Below are 23559 nucleotides of genomic sequence, written 5' to 3'. Positions count from 1 at the left end.
AGAACTGAACAAGCAAATGCCCAGGGGGGGAACAGATGATGCCTGTGAGTGAAACCAGAACAGACAGCAGTAGAAGTAGGCTGATGGGACGTGTGGATGGATCTCGTTGCTTTCCAACTCACATATTGCCTGGCTCGTTCACTCTCCTCGAAGCCTTGGCTCTGACCTCCAAACTTCTGCAACTCCAGAGGGATCCTTCTATGACCCCACACCCCAGCCACAATGTACGCTGAGCGTCCCATCACGCTGCCTGAAACTTGAGGTCACAGTTGGGGACAGATATGTGGGGCTAACTTGGCACCGCTTGTCGTTAGTAATATCCCAGCAACCGAGGGTTGTGTTGGAGACATGAAACACTATGTTGAACGTTAATTAATTCTTTAGGCACATATTCGCAGAGACACAGAACACAGTCGCATGCACACGCACTCTCAAACACACTAAGACAAACACAATATTGCCTTATAATGGTACAGTATTATGTACAGATTACTTTGAACACTATTCTGAAGGTGTTTGGTTACTCTATTGACTTCATCTTGACTGTGAGATCAGCGTGTAACTCTTCTATGATATCATGTAACCGTCAGTTTGGTCGGTGGTTAAAAAGCACATGGAAGTCACCTGCAGGAGAAACATCAAAGGAAAAGTTCTGCTGACAAAGACAGCCCAGTGAAAAGTCAAGTCGGGACTAATAAAACTAGCAAGTCACTCTCCCGATCGGGCCATAAAAAAAAATGGAGATTGAAAAAAATTATCGCATTATAAACTCAACATCCTCCAGTTGTTTGATCATCTGGCACACGCTCAAATAACTACCTTGCATTTCCTTTCACGCGCTGTTGTCTGTTATTGTTTTTCGATAAAACAAAACTTGCGCGAGACACTCATTTGTAGAAGGCAGCGAAGGATACGAGCTCAAACGAAAGCAAACATTTTTATCGCAAATAAATATATTTACCTGTTTCGACTTCGAACTCAGATGCACTGTATTGTCTGTCGTCATAAGTTCCCGACTAGAGAAGACAAATGTGGGTCTTTTTACAAAGGCAATGACAACTTTCGCAAACAATCCCTGACCAGCCATGCCAATAGCAAACAGCACCTGGTCTGCATGACAGTCAAGCGGGTGCACTCACAATCCATCTTCAGGTCCCTTGGTCGTACTGATCAGGAATATAAGGGTATATCTCCCAGAATTCGGGCCTATTTCTGTCCAGAGGGTGTAATTCTATAAAAACTAATTTTAGCACTAATAATTAGTATAAACAAAAACAAGCCTATACTTTTTTTATTGCTGCTCTTACTTATGATTGTAAGACATTTTATTGGTGTTTTGTTGTACAATATCTGTGTTTTGTACAACAAAACACCTACTCTTTATTGTTTTTGTTGGGCATGTACACTTATTATGCGTCATTACCATATGTGTTGTATTTCTGTCTTTAAAAAAATATATATATTATTATCACTTAATAGTTAAAATGGTGTACATTACATGTAGAATGCTAGCTACACTTGCTTAGTCATCATCTTTGCTAGTAAGGCTAGTTTTTTGACAAAAATGTATTTACCAGCACAGTCATTACCAGGACATTACAGCTTGTGCTGGTTATGACAGGTTGTGGTGGTGATGATGGCAGATACATTAAACATACAGTTCTTTAAAGAATTTATGTTGAATACGTTATCTTAAATGAATTAATATACATTTACCAATCAAAAGTCACTTTATTTTAAATGAAATAATGCATTTGTTTTTAAAATACTAAATTAATTCATTATAATTGTTTTGTTTAGGTGTGACATGGCTCAGGGTCCAAATCATACAGAAAACATCTAAAAGATAATCCTGAGAAATATGCACAGTATCTGCAGAGTGAGAAAGAGAGATATCGTAGAAGAGAAACAGGAAAATAGAAATCTGTTATTGAGTGCGCGAGAACACAGATATGAAAAAAAGCGATGGAAAGTTAATCAACAAAGGAAGAGAGCTAAGTGACAGAGAAAAAAGAGAAATAGAAAATTATCTTTCAATGAATAGTGCTCCAGAATCTCCTGATTTCCATACACAAGAGAATCAGAATAGGGATGTGCCACATGCAAGGAATGAAAGAGGAGGTATGGCGGATTCCGTCCAAACACCAAAGCAAAGAGGATGCAAAAAAGTTTATAGAAACAGAAGAAAGGTCTACTATGATTTTCAAAAGTCTCAAAAAAAGCTGGAAAATGCCTTGCAAAAGGTTGATAGGTAAAGGAAAAGGTTGGATAGGCTGACTAAGAAGCATACCACTGAGCAGTCCCCAATAACTAAAGCAAGAAAACAGATGAGCCAAGGGATGCTCAATACAACGCCTGAAATAACCATGTCTTTGGTGGGAGAATGGTGTGTGGTCTGTTACGATGGGGAGGCCTATCCAGGTGTGGTCCATGATGTCGATCTGTCCAGGTGAAAACAATGTGTATCATTGGGGTTAACAATTGTTTTGGCCTCTGAAAGACGACATCTTGTGGTACAAGCATGAAGATTTCCTGGGAGCCAAAACCAGTCACCAAGAGGCATATGATGCTTGATGTCTCTGTCTGGAATTAAGTATCATCCATGATGGATGAGAGGATGGAAGTTTGACACATTTTTGTCTGTTTTGTGGAAGATTTGGTATCAATGACATGTTTGTGGTGTTTCATTTTTTAAGCAATTGTTGAACAAAAAGTTTAAATAAATTGTCAGATTAGATTCTAGTTGTTTGGGATACGTAATATGACTAATGTGTTATTTCCGCGTTTTACCTGTTCTTAACTGCCCTCCTGTTTCATGTTTTTTTTTTATTCAACATGGCTATGAAATTATTAAATAGTCTGTTTAGACTATAATTATACTGACCAATCCTTTCACAAGGAACACAGTTCATGTTTGGTCTTCCATAATCAGATTAAACTATGTTTTGATGTTTAAACAGATTACTAGCTGGTGTTTTTTTGTTTGGTCTAAAGTCACTTAGACTCTTAAATTACAATAGGTTATGATCAGTGATTTGTCATCACCGCAACAAACTGTCATTACCAGAACTGCAATGTCCTCACCATCACATACATATTTTTGTCAATAAATTATGTATACATTTCAAAAACATCCTACAATTATATATTTCTGACAATCTTGGAAAGTCTAAATGATCACTGTATTAAAAAGTTTTGATGTATGGCATTCACTTAAAATAAGCTTATATTCCCAGCCAGGTTAGATTGATGAATCAGAAATGTAGATACTTAAGTGACTATAATGCATCTTGCAAGTAAAAATCAACAATCCCATAGGCTCTGTGCACCAGCGTAGTGACGAACTTCCGCTTTTGTATAGAAGTCGGCATTGCAGTTTCCAGTTTGCTTCCTGTCTTCATCCACATTAGTAAACACCTAAACTCATAACAAGATGAGTAATGCTGTTGTATGGAAAATATATATATAATGTACGTGACTCATTTAAGTTTCAAGGTACAAGTGGGGCATCATTTTAATCAGGAGAATGTCTTCTTTTTAATAAAATATGGCTTGCGCCATTCAATGACTTCAAACGCTAGACTAGAAATAGTCAGAAAAAGCAATCTTTTATATACTTCCACGTAACGCAGGTTTAAGCGCAATTAATACCATATAGGACCAGATGTTTACCTCCTATGCCAGTTGTTATTTTTCAGTTTGGTTGTGAAATGAGGTTACAGTAGTAAAATACAAGAGGAGACCTGTTTTGGTGCTTTTTTGAGGCTATGGAATTTTAAGCTTAATTCAGGTTAGAAGAGCTAGGCTGAACTAATGTTAGTTTCAATTCACTTGCTACTGGGACGCGCTAGCGTTCCAGCTCACCCAACGTTCTTTTACCGTTTTTGAGGCTAGGGTGAATTTTTATGCGTTCACACCACAGTAAACTACTTACCCTCGTAGCTGTGCAGATAACTCGATACGTAGACTTTGAATCCCTTGTTCCACTTGCTTGTTGGAGCAGGGGACCAGGCATCAACAATTTGATGGACATCACTAATGCTTATTTTAGGCAGGTCTTGGAGACATCTACTAAAAACTGAAATGATGGGCGACACGGGTGATAGCCTTAAGTAAACCGGAAACTGATATGCCGACTTCTGGCTAAAGCGGAAGTTTGTCCATACGCTTGTGCACAGAGCCTATTAAGTTCAAGATAAAATAGATTCCATGTGAAACCACAACATTTTTTAAAAGCACTGATTTATCTTTTAAGTTTTCTTTTCTACATATATTCAATGATGTGATGGTAATGACACATTTACTTGACATAGTTAAGAAAATGGCAAAAATATCTAAAATTCCCTTATCTTATGGTCTCAACCAATCAAATTTGGAATTTAAATTTTCAAAACTGTAGCAACCCAATTCGGCCCTTAATCTGAGAAATGCCCATAAATGCAGATGCCCATTGGGTGATTTCACAACTTAAAAATTGCATACATTGTAACTAAGACAGACCAGCCCTTTGCCTTGTTCCCCGGGGATGAATAAGTTAGTTTGGTTTAAAATCAAATGTTCTGTAGACTGTTATGTTTTTATTATTTTTTATAAATAGAAATGTGATTAAAGAAATAAAAAAAAATATTTTGTAATGTTTTATATAGAATGCATTTCATAAAGGATTAAACATGTTAAGTTACAAAAGTATTTGGCTATATATTGTAACACAGATAAATGACAACATTTAAGGAGGGACAGTAAAAATATTTTTGGGGCCAGTTAATTTCAAACCCACTGGGCCTGCTGCGCCAGTGGCAAACATTTTTAACGTTGAGCCCTGCTTATGTATTTTTGGTGCGTATTTTACATAACAGGATAAACTTTCAGGCAGTGATTGACCTCTGGCACAAGTAACTCATTGGCAAAATGACCAGTGATGGACAGTCTATAGGCCTGGTCTTCCGTTTCCTATGAGGATTATTAAATGGGTCACTTCACTCCACCATTAAATTTATTGAGAAAATAATTTGGATTGTAGGTTTTGCTAATCACAGACTTTATACAGAGGTCGCTCCACTTGACACACAAAACATCATGTGACGCAGGTTTGACAGGCAATTACTGATTCAGATGTATTTGTCTTTGCTACCACTGTGAGATCCTCAGTCACCATCATTTGATCTCAAATAGGTTATCTGACACTAGAAAGGATTGTCATGAAGATGTCTTTGTACTAAATTGTGCTCAATAACATTAAAATACATGGTGATATTTATTTAATTCGAAGCCAATTAACTATTAATACCCTGCTTGTTACTGCCAGCTACGTAGCTACTTAAAAGGGGGTATAAGAGAATACCTGTCATTCAAAAAGCAAACCAAGACCCACTTGGCCCAATGAATGGTTCTTGAAATCAATTTGTGGTTAAACAAGTAAATCATTTGGCCAGATCTCCAGACTGTCTGTACAGTGAGGGGGAAAGAGTATTTCATCCCCTGCTGATTTTGTACGTTAGCCCACTGACAAAGAAATTATCAGTCTGTAATTTTATGGTAGGTTTATTTGAAGATCTGTGTAGCAAATATGGTTCTGCCCTTTGTGTGGAAGACTGACTTCATTTGGGGTGTGGGTTTTTGCCAACCACCCGTCATTCAACAGTCAAAAACAGTTGACACAAGCAATAGGCAGTGTAGCCATTTTTTATTATTCACATAAGTTAGAATCATGCCTCGTTGGATGTTAAAAATAGTACTGAGATCATATGGCCGGCCTTATGTATAAATATTGTATTATAATTGCCCATTGTGTTAACGCTCAATATTATTTATTAAGAGTACACAAATTCTATTGGTAAAGCCTAGTACCCAAATGGTATTTTCAAGTGCCCAAAACTATTTTTTCCCCACTGCCTCTATCAATGAAAAAATAAACCCAAAATGCCATGAAAATATATATTTTTTAAATAATCAATAATAATTACCTACTCCCCAACGATAAGTGTAGAGGTGGATGTGGTTTTTTTTTAAAGGCTGTGTTGCTTCTAAAGACCCTGGGTACCTTTTGAGGATACATGGTTTCATGGATTCTGTGAAGTAGAAACCTGGCCAACTCTGTCAACTAAATACCAATGAACATCTGTGCGGTGAGCTGAAGAGTCCACAAGCGAGGACCAAGGATCTGGAAAGATTCTAAATGGATAACTTGTCTAGATCCTTTGCTAAGTGTTCTTCCACATCATGAAACATAGTAGAAGTCTCTGTACTGTTATCTTGGCAAGGGGAGGGTGACACACTTGTCTTTGAGAATAAAAACAATTATTGAATGAAAAATAATTAATTTTCACTTTTAACAATTTTACCTAAGTTCCCGGTAAGTTATCTTTTAAAATGTGTAAGATGTAAGATCTGGTTCAGTATTGTTCAGTGTAAGTTTGTTCAGTGTATAAAAAAAGTAAAAACATTTCTAAGGCTTCTTCTGCTCACCTTTACCAAGGGGGCCAATAAAAGTGGAAGCACTGTGTACATACACTCTTTTAAGTAGTTCAGTCTGAAGTTCACAATGTAAAACTCAATGGAGACTGTTGGATATCTACACTTTGTGCCCTTTAAAGCTCCAGTAAACACAGAATGATTTGATTGTAAAGGTGCCCTGTCCCCCTAAGGTCACATGAGTCATTGCGTGTTATACAACTCTCCAAAGTTTACATTTCATAAGTTCTCTCTCCCTGTTCTACTCGGCATGGAGTAAACTATTGGCCAAGTATTCAGTCTGCTGGAAGTATTCAGATTGCTGGAAGTATTCAAACCGCTGGAAGCCCATTACAGTCTATTAATCAATCAAATGAATTCATAAAGCCCTGTTTACATCAGCAGTTGTCATAAAGTGCTTTTACAAAACACCCGGCCTTAAACCTCAAGGAGCAAACAACAGTAGTGTTGAATTTTTAGTGGCTTAGAAAAACTTCCTAAGAAGGCCAAAATTTAGGAAGAAACCTAGAGAGGAGCCAGGCTCAGAGGGGTGACCAGTCCTCTTCTGGCTGTGCCGAATGAACATATTAAGAGTACAAATTGTAATAATTAATAAATTCTTCAGCATGTGCCAGAACCTATAACCAGATCCATTCCTCACATCTATAACCAGATCAATTCCAAACATCTATAACCAGATCCATTCCACACATCTATAACCAGATCCATTCCACACATCTATAACCAGATCCATTCCACACATCTATAACCAGATCCATTCCACACATCTATAACCAGATCCATTCCACACCTCTATAACTAGAACAATTCCACACCTCTATAACCAGATCCATTCCACACATCTATAACCAGATCCATTCCACACATCTATAACCAGATCCATTCCACACATCTATAACCAGATCCATTCCACACATCTATAACCAGATCCATTCCACACATCTATAACTAGATCCAATCCACACCTCTATAACTAGAACAATTCCACACCTCTATAACTACAGTAGATCCATTCCACACCTCTACAGGATTATAAGATTTCGTTTGAAGTATTTCCCTGAGAAAGCATTTTTGCTGATTATAATAAACACTGTATGAGAAAATAATGGACAGGTATGTTAATACACTGGATATGACAAAAGCAGTAAATATGTAAAACCCACTTCAGACACTATTTGCAGAGGACCATTTGCAATATTTTCTACAGTAAGATGTAACTGTTTTCCAACAGAAATTGCTGCAAGTATTAAGTTCTTTTCACAAAAGATTCTAGAGGGCACGAGATGCTGATTTGGAGTATTCTTCACAAGTTCTTTAGATGCATTTGTTTTGTTCTTTTAGAGTTACGCCAGTAGACCTCTACCTAAGGCACTCTTCTCATCTAACCATTTCTGACAGCTAAGAACTTTATGAGCTGAGAAGTGTTTTGACAATGGGCCTAACACTCCCAAACCTCCTTTCACCATTACTCTTATTCATTCTTTTGCTGGGATATCTACGTTTTGACATATGACTACATTTACTCTTAATGTGCTTATGTGTTAAAGTGGCAGTGCAAGTGAAAAACAGATGTTCCTTTTTTATTTATTTTATCACACTATGAGTATGAAATTACACTTTGAAACTGTATTTATGGCAGTTTTTATGGTAGAACTGTAAAAATCCTGGTATTACAGCTTATTCGGGCAGAATTAAACTTTTGGCCCGCATCATGAAGTCAGAGTTACCAATAGCACCCAACACAGCCTCTACCCACAAGGCAGAAGGTTGTTAAATAAGACTTTGGTTATTTGACTCAATCCATTTAGTATTCTTAAGTACACATGAAGTCCCAGTCATAAGTTTGGACATATGAAGTAATTTCCATACAAGAGCCATTATAGTGAACTCCCTTGCTCAGGAACAAAACATAAGATTTACTTTTCAACTTGTTGGATTGGAGATTATAACCAGCGACATTTTGTTTACTGGGCCATCACTCTTCACCACTAGTCAAAAATCTACTGAAAAAAGTAGATAAAATATGCATTATATAATCACATGCAGCTTTCTCAAGTTTTTGTTCCCACATATGACTAAATAGGACGAACAGGATGAATCTGTCCATTGCTGTTAAAGTTTCTGTTTTCAGTCTTGACCACGTATCTGGGGATTCTCTCAATGCTGTTATCTAACATCTCTGGAAGTGCTGCTGCAGTGTAATAGATGCCAAATGAGGTTGAGATAATCTACAGATTTATCCAACATCTATTTAACCGGGAATCAATATCAGTTCATGGTTATCGTCAGCTTCATCACACCATTAACTTTATCTGGACACTGCAAAGATATGAGAGCAATACATAATGAAGAACCTCCTGACGCTGTTATTAAAAGCCAATATGTGCAATATGTGCCCTTGCTTGGAGGATATATTTATCTCCTAGACCCAAGCCCTAAACCGTGATTGAGACTGAGATTGCATAGGCAGCTCACTTCACACCACTTAGGCACAGGTGTCTTGGACCTAAAGCTCCACTTAAGCAATTACAGGGTGAGTCACATGGTACTGATGAGTACCATGTGACTTTTGACCAAATAAGGATGACCTTTGATTAAGACAATCCTAAGTTCTTGACCATGTGTTATTTATTTATTTTTCCTCAGGATTACTACTACAGCAGCTTGTATGATGGACCTGAGACGGTATCCACTGGATGAGCAGAACTGCACACTGGAAATAGAGAGCTGTGAGTGTCTATAAGTATCATTTCTTACATTCGGTTCAACTCAATTTCATTCGATGGCATCGAGTCGGCGTGAACAAGCCATGCCAAGCTTTGCACTTGTACTCTGGTTCACGTTTCAAGACACACAATCTCAAGTCAGAAATAACATATTGCATGTCGAGCACCACTTCGACAGGAACCGTTTCTGGGAGAATGTGTTGATAATAATGCTGTCCCATAAGGGAACATGAACAGAGTTCTTTGTCAGCAGATCTGACATTGTGACCTAAGGCAGCCCATGTATGTGTACCATTTTGCAGCCCATAGGCAACGCAAGAGGTTTCGCATTACTATCCAAAAAATAAAGACAAAACAGTTTGTCCACGGTCTCTATTACATTTTGCTTTTTACAAAGTGTTTTCCTTTCTCAACAGCTTGTTAAATGCTTTATGGTCTTTCATTAACCTAAATACCTCACATTTAAACAATTCACATTAACATTAAGTCTTTAGTAAATCAAAACGGAAAACAAACACCTAAATATAAATGCTCCCTTATCCTCTTTCCTGTCCTTGTTTTGAGTGTGCCTTAGCGAAATGACGAAGGCTAAGTAGTTCTTGCTGAATCAGACGTTTCATTCTCAGACCTTATTCCATTTGTATGTATCACCTCTTATGGTGATCGCCTTTGCACATTATCCATCTGTAAATATGGATCATATAATTTTGTGTAACTTAAGGGTCTCTTTCTAAATCCTTCCTCCTTAACGTTTTGACTATTTTTCATTTTCTTGATTGCATTTATGTGTAACTGAGTGTTGTCTCGCAATTATGCCTTTAACCAGGTTGGCATTGTTAATGAGAAAGGGTTCTCAAAGAACTTCTAGTGATGTGTCCTTCATCTCTTTTGAAACATGATTCTATTGTAGAGCTGTGAACGGAAATAGCCTAATAAAATCTAATTGGGACTTGCTTAGGCTCTGCTGAGCATATAGTTCTGGGGAGACAAACAGTTCTGGCGCGGTGCTGTTCAGACGTGACTGACGGCGTTACAGACAGAAATCAAGAGTGCATGGGGAGCGCCCGTACCTCACAAAACACAAGGCCTGCTCCTTCATTTCGCCGGCTTACATTTTGCCTAGCACCACAGCGACTGTGTGGAGTGAATACATAATGTGCCTCTCTCCGGTATCAGTGGGGGAAAACGCACAGGGCCTTTCCTGTTACAGCTGTGCTTTAACAGAGCCAGGGTCTATGAAGCTGCAGTATGACGGCGGCTCCGCAGTCCCAACACCTTGTTGATCCAGTGGGCTGACAGTCCAGCTCGGCAGCCATGCAGTCTCTCTCCATCAACCATATGTCTGTCTCTGGCTTCATCTGTTTCTCTGTCTCTGTCATTTTTGTCACTTTCTGTTTTTCTCAATCCATTCTGACTCCCTTTTTTCTCCTCCTAAACTCTCCCCCCCTTTCCTTCCTCCCCCCACCTCTCCCTGTTTTACCTCCTCCCCCCTCCTCCCCCCTCCTCTGCCTGTCTCTCTTTGTCTCCCTGGCTTCCGGTGAGCATGACAGTTTGATCGCTCCCGTCTCCCTTAACGCCACTCAAAAGCAGCCCCTGAATCAAGCTCATGTTGTAACCAGCTTTGACACCAGAAATCAAACTTTAACTTACATTTCATTTTGAATGAAACTGTTCATCCAATTCATGCAATGTTGCGTAATTGTTCTGTACTGAACAAGATTTGCATTCTTTGAATGTGGAATACTAAAGAGTCTGGGAAAGGTCACTGCCGTTGCGCCATTAACACCCCACCACTTGAGTATGTTTTTCTTTGTTTTTACGAAATGCACACATTCATTATAATCATTATGTTACCATACAATGCAGCGCTAATGGAATAGCATTCATTAAAAAAATATATATTGTTTTGTAACTTGTAAAGGTCTGCTGCCTTTTGAACCTAACAGAACAGGAGGAGAAGGAACGTAACAAAAATATTCCCAAAGGGCATGTTGTAAATCATAATTAGAAGTCCCCCAGGAAGGCAGACAAGGTCGCTCCTCAGTCTGTAATGGTCTTACATGAAATGCCTAGGATACATCCTCTGTTACAGTGTGGCTTTGTTGTAAACCGACAATGCTAACTGACACGTCATTACACACAAGCTACTGTCCCTGGATATTTTTTAACACCAGGAGGTTGAGCTGCTACTTTGGGTGAAAATACCAGGCATATAGTTACACAGTCCTTTATGCCATTGGCAATCCTACTGTTCTGTGACAGTTTGTAGTAGGTAGAGCCCTTCTGCACGAGCTGTGCTCTCTGGGACTCTACAATATGATTTGGTTTGTGCTTGTACTGGGGCCATTCTATTTTTATCAGTGACAATAGAATGGACCAGACCGGGGTTAAGTTCCCTTTTCTCGCTCGACCACTGTCAGTTTCAGTTGGCTTCTACCCTGCTGCGTAATTATTCTGGACATCTTTTCCTCCTGCTGCTGGCCAGCGACATTTTGCCCGCCAGAGACGTGTGTGTGTGTGAGGGTTGTTGTCGATGATTCTAGGAAGGTGGTGTCGCTCACCAAGTGAAGTGTTGAGCCCAGCAATTTTATTGTTGAGTTATGACAGAATATAACTGTCACGTTCTCTCTTCAGCATATTGCTTTCTGAGGCCTCCCTAAATAATAGTCAGGACCTTTGAACGGTAGTCTTTCTGAGTTTTAAAAAACACATTTGGTTGATATTAACACCATTCCCAACAGCCCACGCTGGCAACAGGTTTTAGCGTTGCACGAGGACAGGACGTGTTGCCATCATTGTCATGGGGAGGATTTTAGTGCCATGGCCTACTTTGTTCTACTGTTCTACTGTCTTCTTGTGTTTGAGGTGGTTATGATCTGTGGAATGATACTCATCCAGAATTGGTTGTACATGTATTTTAGTGTAAATTATAAATGGTTTGTTTCACAGACGCCAACGATTTTCAATCAATCAACCAAGCAACAACATTATTTTCTAGAGCCCTTTTACATCAGCAGATGTCACAAAGTGCTTTTACAAAACACCCATCCTGAAACCCCAAGGTGCAAGCAATAACAATGTTGAAGCACAGTGGCTAGGAAAACTCCCTAAAGGGGCCAACATTTAGGAAGAAACCTAGAGAGGAACGAGGCTCCGGTCCTCTTCTGGCTGTGCAGGGTGAACATTTTAAGAGAGTCTATGTAATGCAGGTCAGAAGTATGAACAGATGGACAAGGACAGGAACAACCCAGGGGGGGTGACGCTCAGCAGAGTGGCAGCTGGAATCGCCAGGTATCAACTTGATCTGCAACACAACCAGGAGGAATTTCGACAGAGACAGCAACAAGTTTAGCCTGGTACTCCGGAGGTTTGGGCCAAGTTTAAATGGAGCAGGAGACAAGGAATATTTAGAGAGCACATTCCTTTAATTGCATTGTAAATAATGCAATTAAAACATAGATTGATTATGCCTGCAGATTACTGGATTGGGTGTATCCACTGGCAAGTCAAGACAATAGGCACTTAATACACTATGGTTGGAAACTCTTTCATGCATCTCTGCGTGTGTGGGCGTTCACATTGTTATATTTGTTAGGCATATTGACCATGAGCTATAATATGGATCTACATTAATTTAATGCAAGTGGCCAGTGAAAATCGGGACATTTATATTTTCTGTACACAAATGATATTGTTGTGTTGGACAATACTTGTATTTGCCAAAGCATGAATTGGAGTGAAATACTTAACCTGAAACATACAGATGAATTCAAGAAAAACCTTTGTAATGAGGGTTTTATGAACTGCCTACCCTACCATCATTTCCAACTCTGTGTTTTTCACAGACTGTGTTTGCTGACACTCTGATCATGTTCTGCAGTGACAACCATTGTCGCCTGGGAACGAGTTGCTCTCTTTATTTCCTTATATATCACAGTAATGCACAAGCATCAATGTCATTGAATGTATACTTTCTTGTTGCGACCCTACTGATATCTTTCCCATAAAGCTAAATGCAGATGTAGCTTTAGTTCCTAGTGTCTTTTTAGCTGAAGCTCCTGCCATTCGTGCCCGGTAATGAACACTTTTTCAAGCCAATTAAATCCTTCCCTCTTGCCATCTTGATCCAAAATCAAGGTCACCTGGGCCTGCTCAGCATTTTTATACATGCCACAAAGCACGGGAAGGATGTTAACTGCTTAATTGTATCATGCAGTACACTTGTATGGAACCGTCTGCATTAATTATGCATCCACTTATATATCCACTTATATACAGCTTCGGAAAAAATTAAGAGAGCGCTGCACCTTTTTCTTTCTTTTCCAAAAAAGTTGAAAAGGAAAGTTTTGAGCGAGGAACAGAAGCGTACAATTTGCAGTGGTCCCTTGATTTTAACTCTCACTACACAACTGTTGGGTCCAACTAAAAAACATATATTAAATTCAACTTTAAAATATTTAGGCTTTACACGCTGCATGCAACTTGACTTGATCCAAAAAATATATATATATATATTCGGTTCTACAACTATTTAAACATTTTCTTTTGAATAATAATAGCTTTTTTCAGTGTATATGTAAGAGAGCAGCCTTCTCTTCTGTTAATTTGTAAAATATTGTTTATTGTCAGCACCAGAATTTGTATCCCAATCCAGTACATTGCCCAAGGGAAGTTCAACCTTAGATGAGAGGCGTGGGTGTCTGAGGTTTTTCTCAACTGCATCACCGGATATTACAGTATGTTGTGTAGCTCCAATGTCAGAAACATCATGGTGCCTGGAGCTAAAACTCTGTGTTGTCCTGGGGCTAGAGCGAAGGACATTACTGCATCCAAAAACGCCATGCTCAACACATCGAAATGGATTGCATTGTTGTCCATGTGGGGTCAAATAACATCAAGAGGGACAGTGTGGAAGAGTTGAAGTATGATTTCAAGGAACTAATTCAGTTGCTGCTAGCTACAAAACGTTGACAATTCCTGCTTGTCCCGTGCCCTCACTAGGCAGTGGCGCTGAACGTTTCTGCAGGGTCTAGCATTTCATAATTGGTTACAGCATAACTGCAAATGCTTTGGGGCAGCTTTTATAGACTATTTCTGTAAGCAGAGTATAATTTATATGACTGCATCGACTTCAATCATCCGGGTGCCTGGATTTTATTGAAGCTCTACAAGGCGGCTTTAAAAATGTGACTGATCAAACCAGGCAAAGGTTTACCACTGACTTCAACTTGCAGTTCCATTGCTCTACCTCTGCCACAAATGACAATGACAGGGGCTGTGTTACCAGTATTAGGTTAGGTTACAGTACTGTGTAACCTAATTTTGCTCATCTACGAATGGAAAACCTGCTTATGCTATAAACAGTATTATATCATTGTAATACAACATGTTTTCATATAAATAGGGGTGTGGTCAGTAGCATCTTGTACCCATTCATTAAAGTCAAACAGGTAGCTTTACAAATATAAACTCCTCTAGCAATTCTTGTATATTGTCTATGCCGAATTGTATTAATGTCCCATTCAAATCCATCTGTATCTTGATGTATGAAAATAAATGATGCAGATGAAGCACTTGATGTACTTACAACAGATTGCAACTGGTTGGGCCTGACTCCAATCTGTGCCTACGTGGTTGAATCATGGAGTCTTTTTCTGCTTATTTTTACAGTTAACTTCTGAGTCACAAATCTAAGGAGCCAATGATTATTCACTTGCATGTGCTTGAGAGGACAGGACTATAACAAAACTATGTCTGATACCCATGTATCTTACTTCATTGTAATACCGCTGTCTGATTAAATTGCCCCTTAACGTTCAGTGAGCTGACTTCAGCTCAGCTGGTTGGCAAATGTGGCAGGAGCAGCGATGTGTACATCTGAGTCTGGAGATAAACCCAAGTGTACAAACGTTCAGACCTCCCAAGACAACTGTGGCTTCTGAAATAGAATGTGATAGCAATGCCTCACCGAAACTTTGTGCAGATGGCGCAGAAAATATCCCCATTATTTGTTGAGATGAGATGATACTCTCACTGTGACAACACTGACAAAAGCGTGACATCACCCAAATAATGTGTCATCTCCTCAACTCTCGCTAAGATGTCTCTGAAGGAAAAATCAGGATCTGCCATGATGAGGCTGCTTTGCAGGTCTGCTTGTGGCAAGCAGGACATTGTACTCCGAAACGGTGTCTTTGTTTTTCATTTAAAATATGTTATTTGGCTGCCTTTAGTTCTCATGCCTCCCTTAGATTTACAGTACATTGTTAAACAAAGTACTGAAACATATACAAGGTTTCTTAAAATATTATTACATATGGATATTCATGGACTTCTACACATACAGATTAAATGTCATCTGTAACTGTACCTACTTAATATGTTTGGCAGGCCATTTGGCAGTGACTGTGATGTGAAACATAATAGGTAAATACTACAACATGTCAGTAGGACTGCCTACTGAGTGTTGGATAGTTGGATATTTAAGCAAAATGGCATGGGGGTGTGTGGTAAATGGACAATATATCATAGCTAAGTGCTCTTCTCATGCACAACGCATCATTGTGTGCCTAGACGCAGTGCTTAGCAGTGGTAGAATGTGATGTCATACTGATGGTTTACAGTATTATATGCCACAGCTGTCAGCCAATCAGCATTGTACCCAATTTATAATACGTTTTTACGTCCCAGATATGGGTTATGTGGCCTATGGCCCTGAGTGCCTCACATTACAGAGACGCCTGGATTAAACTACAAAACAAAAGTAGGATGACAAGAGATGCTTTGTAAGATCATAACCAAGTCACACGCAATATTGCTGAAAGTCTCCCAACACCGGCATTAAAAAATATGAATACGCTATTATACAACACTCCCTTCACTTAAACATCACTGTTCCCATCTGGCAGCAAACCACGTAGAGTTGGGATATAGATGACCCATGGCCCCCCTTAAGGGCACAAGTCTCCACTCATGAGACCCCTACCTCCAGAAGGAAACAGGTCTGCTCCAAATGTGTATGAGATTACAATCAAATGATTATGAAGAAAGAGGAGCTTAATACCTGGATCCATTTATAGGGAGACTAATTGCATAACAGTAATTGTATTATGCACATTATGTGATCTGAAAATAATGGTTATAGTAATTTACACAGAATATTACTGAGTGTATGGCAGTTATTACTTGTAGGTTTATAGTCCATCTTAGAACTTGTCTACAGGAGCACTGTTGTTAACCTTGGTTTTTATCCAGGCCAGACATTTATCGTATTTCTGACTCGTCAACCGATCTTCCTTTCTGACGAATCTGACAAGGCTTTTATCTCACACATTGGGATATCTATCGAAGACAGCTGAATGGCATTCATCAGCCCTGTCAGGGAGGAAGAAAAACGCAGCTACGTATGTATGGAGGTAAAAGATAATACGCCAACAACAAATGTTTATGTCTCATACATACATGTAACTTAAGATACAACAGCTTTATTATCTCACTGGGACATTTTACTACGAGAATAGGTTACAATTCCTAGATAATTGAACTGTACATTACACTATTAGCATCAGTACAATGTCAACTACACTGTCGTGTGTATGCCAGTATGCCTTACAGCCCTGCTGTAAGTCCGAGCCCTATTCACATCAGTCTATTTTCCAGGCTCCACAACGTGTCCCGAGCCTGGAAAATAAATGACTACTAACATCACATGTAGCAATTACGTGCCCTATTAGCCATATTTAACAGGCAATGCATTATTATCTGATAACATTTGGCATATATCTGGTGATTTCCAATGACAGATTGACAAATCTGAAGACAAAGGGTTTTGTTTTGGCTAACTAATTACAGCAATCTTGCTGGCTAAAATCTGCATCTGAACGAGAAGCAGCTTTGCCTTGGCTTGGCTACCCGTTCCTGATCTTTTTAAAACAATATTTGAGGACTAGAAATATGAGAGGGATATTGGAGTTTACAGCAGTGCTGAGGAAGAGGACCCGTTGTCAAGACAACCGGCTACTATTCTGAACTTTGTGTGAGCTTTCTGGCGCCCAGGGCTGCTGCAGAATCACCTCAGCAGCTTTGTTTAAGCCGCACAAAATAGAAGTGCAGTTTTGAGATCAGATCAGTTTCCCCAACTTGCCGTCTACAATATAATCAACAGATTGCATCACCATCAACTACTTTATCTCTGACCCCCTCCCTTTCTAAAGATGTTACTTAATCCTGACCATCTTTGGAGGAAGCACCATTTCCAGAATCGGCTCTCAGTTAGCTGACTTGTCATGATATATTTCTTGTTATATATTGCTCTTAAAATACTTATAGAATACTATAGAACATGATCTAATGTTGAGATGCTATAACGATACCAGGCAAGCGTATAACTCTGTGGTGTAGTGGTTAGGCAGCCTCTCATGTGGGAGACCCAGGTTTGAATCCAGTGAGGGACACAACATTCATCACTTCTTTTCGCGGGGCGGCTGGTTCCTTTTCTGGTTTTAAATTACACAACTTGTCCAGTCTTTTGTTGACCCTGTCCCAGCTTTTTTGAAATGTGTTGCCAGCATCAAATTCAGAGTGGGACATTTATTTTTCAAGGAACAGTAAAGAAAATCGGTTTAAACATTTGATATGTTATCTTTGTATTATTGTTTCTATTTTTTGCACATCTTTGCATATTGTTTGTATTTCCATTCTACACAGGGTTAGCTTTATGTATTATTGTATATTCACTTTCTGTATAACAGTACATTAACTTTGTGTATAATTGTCTATTAATTTTGTTTGTATCAAAGATGTCTCTAATGCTTGAAAATAAGACTAATAAAGGTAACAAAGACTTTGTTCACACAAGGTGCAGTGAAGTGCTACCCTGCATTATCAGCATAAAACAATATTGAACCACTGTTTCATAGTGCTTTCAGTGTCATTAACATACCATGTTTTTCAGATCTAAAGAGGTCGATGTGTTCAGTGAAATGGAATGGTCAACATAACCAAAGGCCTTGCATGGATCTATGAACATCACAATTAACAACAAAATTAACATGCTTTAATTAAAATAAATAGTTTGTTTATAATGATTATAACATTGCCATTTGCTGGCAAAATGTCCCCATTTCATCTGTGATTTGAAATCTGGTGTCTGGTGTTTTGTTGGGCACAATCAAGTAAGCACACAATCTAGTAGGTTAAGCTTTTTAATTAATGATGATGTTAGTGCTTCAGTTTTGACACAGCCAACTTCCTGCCTGCCCACTCATCTGGCTACACTACAGCTCTTAACCAGGATACTTGACATAGTTAATGAGGCTAGGGCAATGTGTTTTTAACTTTAATGATGGCCTATTCATGAATCAAGGGATGTTTATAAGTCCTAGCATGAACCAAGTTTTACAAAATGTATACAACGTTGCAAATTAAGTGGACCTCTCGAGATTGGCCCTTAGAGATTAAAGCCCCATGATTAATGTGTCCGTTTATTAATATCCTACTCAAAAAATGCTGAACAAAATTCCAGGTAGGTGAAGATGTCAGTGCAATTAATGAACCTTAACTTTGAGTTTTCCATAGCTTCGACTTAATCAATCAGTCAATCAAATGTTTTTATAAAGCCATTGGTATCTTTATCACATTATATGAAGTATTGTAATTGTTGCCCACAAATACATGGGGTTTTAGGAAATAAACAAATGTTCTATATTCTGAAATGTATATCAAAATGTTCTCTACATGTTAGGCCTTTCATTAAAGTGAACTCTTAAAAGGGTGAAAGTAAAATGAAATATAAATCCCCAAATGCTATAGTCCATGCTCCCATGTGATTTTATTTCAATCCTTGACCCTTTGGTCTTAATCATTTTATTCCTATTAGCAACTCTTGAATGTCTAGTTTAAACCAAACCTTTCCTTTTAAAAGTCATGTTACGGTATATTAAGTCCACTCTTGATTCCCTCCACCAAAACCATACCAAGGTTTCCCCTTGGACAATAAAACAATTCAGTTGAGACTTTTTATTATAAGCTTTTAAAAAATGCCTCAAGTCAGATGGGCCTGGTAGATGGCTGGCCCTAGTAAAATGGCTTCAGTATTATAAGTTACTAACAAACATTTTATCAAGATGAATTGGATTTATTTTTAGACTGCCAGACCTCACATACCCTGAAGTCTAGGAAGATCATTTGTGCTAGCTTAGCATACAGTAGTCCTCTAACTCCTCAGAGTTCAAATTAAAGTCAAACAGGCACATGGTTGTTTTATTCGACTGAATCAGAATTACACTGCACTGGGGAGACCCAACCTCCTTCCTGTCTTCTTCCTGTTCCTTTGCACCATTCAGTATGGGGATCCATCTAAGCCAAAGGCAGTGATGTAAGAGCTGTGACAGCAAATGGAGGCAAAATATAATTTGCGAAGTCAGGCTCAATGACATAGAAACAATGGAGTTAAGTGGATCAGAGAAGTCCAACCGACCAAGAAATGACCAGATCTGGCCAACTCTGTGTGAGGGAATGGGAGAATGTCAGTCTTTATGATAATAAAGCATTAGTCATTGTAAATTATCTTTAATTTCATGATTAGACAATGTGTTCGCTTGTATATCCTTGTAGTAGGTAGCCAAATGAAAAATAAAAATAATAATAATTAATATATATATATATATATATATATATATATATATATATATATATATATATATGTATATATATACTTGGGGAGAACAAGTATTTGATACATTGCCGATTTTGCAGGTTTTCCTACTTACATAGCATGTAGAGGTCTGTAATTTTTATCATAGGTACACTTCAACTCCAGAAAATCACATTGTATGGTTTTAAAAATAATTATTTGCATTTTATTGCATGACATAAGTATTTGATCACCTACCAACCAGTAAGAATTCCATCTCTCACAGACATGTTAGTTTTTCTTTAAGAAACCCTCCTGTTCTCCACTCAGTACCTGTATTAACTGCACCTGTTGGAACTTGTTACCTGTATAAAAGACACCTGTCCACACACTCAATCAAACAGACTCCAACCTCTCCACAAAGGCCAAGACCAGAGAGCTGTGGAAGGACATCAGGGATAAAATTGTAGACCTGCACAAGGCTGGGATGGGCTACAGGACAATAGGCAAGCAGCTTGGTTAGAAGGCAACAACTGTTGGCACAATTATTAGAAAATGGAAGAAGTTCAAGATGACGGTCAATCTCCCTCGGTGTAGGGCTCCATGCAAGATCTCACCTTGTGGGGCATCAATGATCATGAGGAAGGTGAGGATCAGCAAAAGAAAAACACGGCAGGACCTAGTCAATGACCTGAAGAGAGCTGGGACCACAGTCTCAAAGAAAACCATTAGTAACACACTACGCCGTCATGGATTAAAATCCTGCAGCGCACGCAATGTCCCCCTGCTCAAGCCAGCGCATGTCCAGGTCCGTCTGAAGTTTGCCAATGACCATCTGGATGATCCAAAATGGGAGAAGGTCATGTTGTCTGATGAGACAAAAATAGCTTTATGGTCTAAATTCCACTCGCCGTGTTTGGAGGAAGAAGAAGGATGAGTACAACCCCAAGAACACCATCCCAACCGTGAAGCATGGAGGTTGAAACATCATTCTTTGGGGATGCTTTTCTGCAAAGGGGACAGGACAACTGCACCGTATTGAGATGGATGGGGCCATGTATCGCGAGATCTTGGCCAACAACCTCCTTCCCTCTGTAAGAGCATTGAAGATGGGTCGTGGCTGGGCCTTCCAGCATGACAACTACCCGAAACACACAGCCAGGGCAACTAAGGAGTGGCTCCATAAGAAGCATCTCAAGGTCCTGAAGTGGCCTAGCCAGTCTCCAGACCTGAACCCTGAAGGATCTGGAGAAGGTCTGTATGGAGGAGCGGGCCAAAATCCCTGCTGCAGTGTTTGCAAACCTGGTCAAGAACTACTGGAAACGTATGATCTCTGTAATGGCAAACAAAGGTTTCTGTACCAAATATTAAGTTATGCTTTTCTGATGTATCAAATACTTATGTCATGCAATAAGATGCAAATGAATTACTTAAAAATCATACAATGTGATTTTCTGGATTTTTGTTTTAGATTCCGTCATTCACAGTTGATGAGTACCTATGATAAAAATTACACACTTCTACATGCTTTGTAAGTGGGAAAACCTGCAAATCGGCAGTGTATCAAATACTTGTTCTCCCCACTGTGTGTATATATATATATATATATATATATATATATATATATATATATATATATATACATTGTATATACTGTACCGGGTATAAATTGCTCTGAACACCCTTGAAGTTAAATTGAAACACATCTTATATCTATCTTACATTTTAATAATTATCAAAATATTTAGGTTTATTCAGAAATTTGAACCAAGTCTGAAAAAAATATGGTTAAAACCAGTGGCTGAGAGAGTGATTTAAAATTGATAGCATCTAAATAGGTCACCCGTAATATTTATGAGGAGCAAATCAACGGAAGTGAGGAAATGAGGAGAGCAGTGGAGAGGACAGAGGGGGGAGAGGAACGTTGGGGAGAGGACAGGAGAGGAAGGCAGGGAGGAGAAGAGGGGAGGAGCAGGGAGGAGAAGAGGGGAGGAACGGTTGAGAAGGCTTGTGTGGGACCAATCAATAAGTATGTGCCAGAGTTCCGGAATAATCCTGTCAGAGGTCACGATCCGCCTGGAATCATCCGCTACACACACGCCATCCTCTCACACACATGTTCATGTGCATGCAGTACATGCAGGTGCATTCACATGAATCATACGGACGTGCAGTCACACGTGTGCACGTGCAAACCCACACACACACATTTAATTACCAGCTGTAATGAGAAAAGGCACTTTAACATAACTCTGATTGGAGGACAGAGATGAGAGGAGAGCACTTGTTGGGTCAGCGACTACTTGATCTGGGAGTGTTGGTGTGATATGGGACCCCTGATCAGCATCCCTGGGTCCTCTACCTCAATATGTCCACACAACCTGGCGTACCACTACATGGTGCCAAACATGCAGTCTGTGGATTATGTAAACTCCGGTTAATGATCTCATAGAAATTCTTCTTCTTTTTTCCCCCTGAATTCTATGAGATGTTACTCAATCATTTATGCCGGGAGCCCAGTGGCTGGCTGCTCACATCGGCCAGCAGATTTAGATGAGAGAGCACTGAGGCAGACAAAATAATATTGTTTTATATGAATATTTATGCTTGGTTCTGTTTCTTCTTTACTCGTTGTGGCAGGTAGCAGGTAACAGTTAAGTAGTTCAGACACCTTTTCCATTGTGATGTGCGGTACTTGAACGGATCCAAGCAGCAAAACATGATATGTAGACACTAAATAATTTAACGCTTATTTAACGATTATGATTTAATTAACTGACTCATTGATGGTTCTGAACCAATGACGACTCATTAATGCGTTGAGACTTACAGATGAATGATATTTCTAACTCTTCTCTGCTCTTCAGATGGCTACACCACTGATGACATTGAGTTCTACTGGCGTGGAGGAGACAACGCTGTGACAGGGGTGGAGAGGATAGAACTGCCCCAGTTCTCCATTGTGGACCACAAACTCATCTCCAAAAACGTTGTCTTCTCTACAGGTGATATGTGACGCCCAAATTGCTTCTCTTTGAATGACTTGTCAATACAGCCAGGCGCAGATTGGAGAGCAGATGAGAAGTGTTTTCTCATTCCAAATAATTGCTACAAAGAATATAAGGATCGGCCTTGTTATTTTTTCTTATAGAGATCATATGAACGTAAAAAAAAGAGAAATGTGCCTTTGAAAACCAAAATAAAGGTAAATGGAGAAGACGTTGAGAACCCGACCCATCCTTATCCCTGCCAAAGACAATCCCCTTGCCACGCCTTCCCCACCAAAGACACCCCCCTCGCTGCGCCTTCCCCACCAGCGACACACCCCTCGCCACGCCTTCTCCGCCAAAGACACACCCCTCGCCACGCCTTCCCCGCCAGCGACACACCCCTCGCCACGCCTTCCCCCGACTATGTTCACCACCACGCCTCCCCATTCCCCCCCTCGACTGCTCAGACAAAAGGGAGGACGCACATTGTATTTGTTAGTAATACATTTTAACATATATTTAGATATACATATTCAGTACTATATATATCAGTACTACCCACAGGCCAAGGGTAGAGCTCCTGTGCCTGCTGGCCCAGGACCATTGGAAAGTGCCTGGGATGGCTACTACCTCAATTTCTGGGTCAGACTGATGTACAGACCTCAAGACTGTGCACAGCTCCAGCTTTGGTTTCCAGGACATTTGGCACACAGGGAGGAGAGGAGATTGAGGCTCTCAT

General features: G+C 39.4%; 1 protein-coding gene across 1 annotated transcript in view; it reads left to right on the top strand.

Annotated features, from left to right (window-relative positions):
* LOC105011225 (gamma-aminobutyric acid receptor subunit beta-2) overlaps positions 1 to 23559 on the top strand; it is a 67332-nt gene that overhangs the window by 33393 nt on the left and 10380 nt on the right. Inside the window, exons 5-6 of the mRNA XM_010871083.4 lie at positions 9118 to 9200; positions 22698 to 22835. Coding sequence (XP_010869385.1) covers positions 9118 to 9200; positions 22698 to 22835 — 221 coding nt within the window. The remainder of the gene's footprint in view (positions 1 to 9117; positions 9201 to 22697; positions 22836 to 23559) is intronic.

The sequence above is a fragment of the Esox lucius genome, chromosome 7, assembly GCF_011004845.1.
Source record: "Esox lucius isolate fEsoLuc1 chromosome 7, fEsoLuc1.pri, whole genome shotgun sequence".
Classification (NCBI taxonomy): domain Eukaryota; kingdom Metazoa; phylum Chordata; class Actinopteri; order Esociformes; family Esocidae; genus Esox; species Esox lucius.
This window is presented reverse-complemented; position numbering and strand designations above follow the sequence as displayed.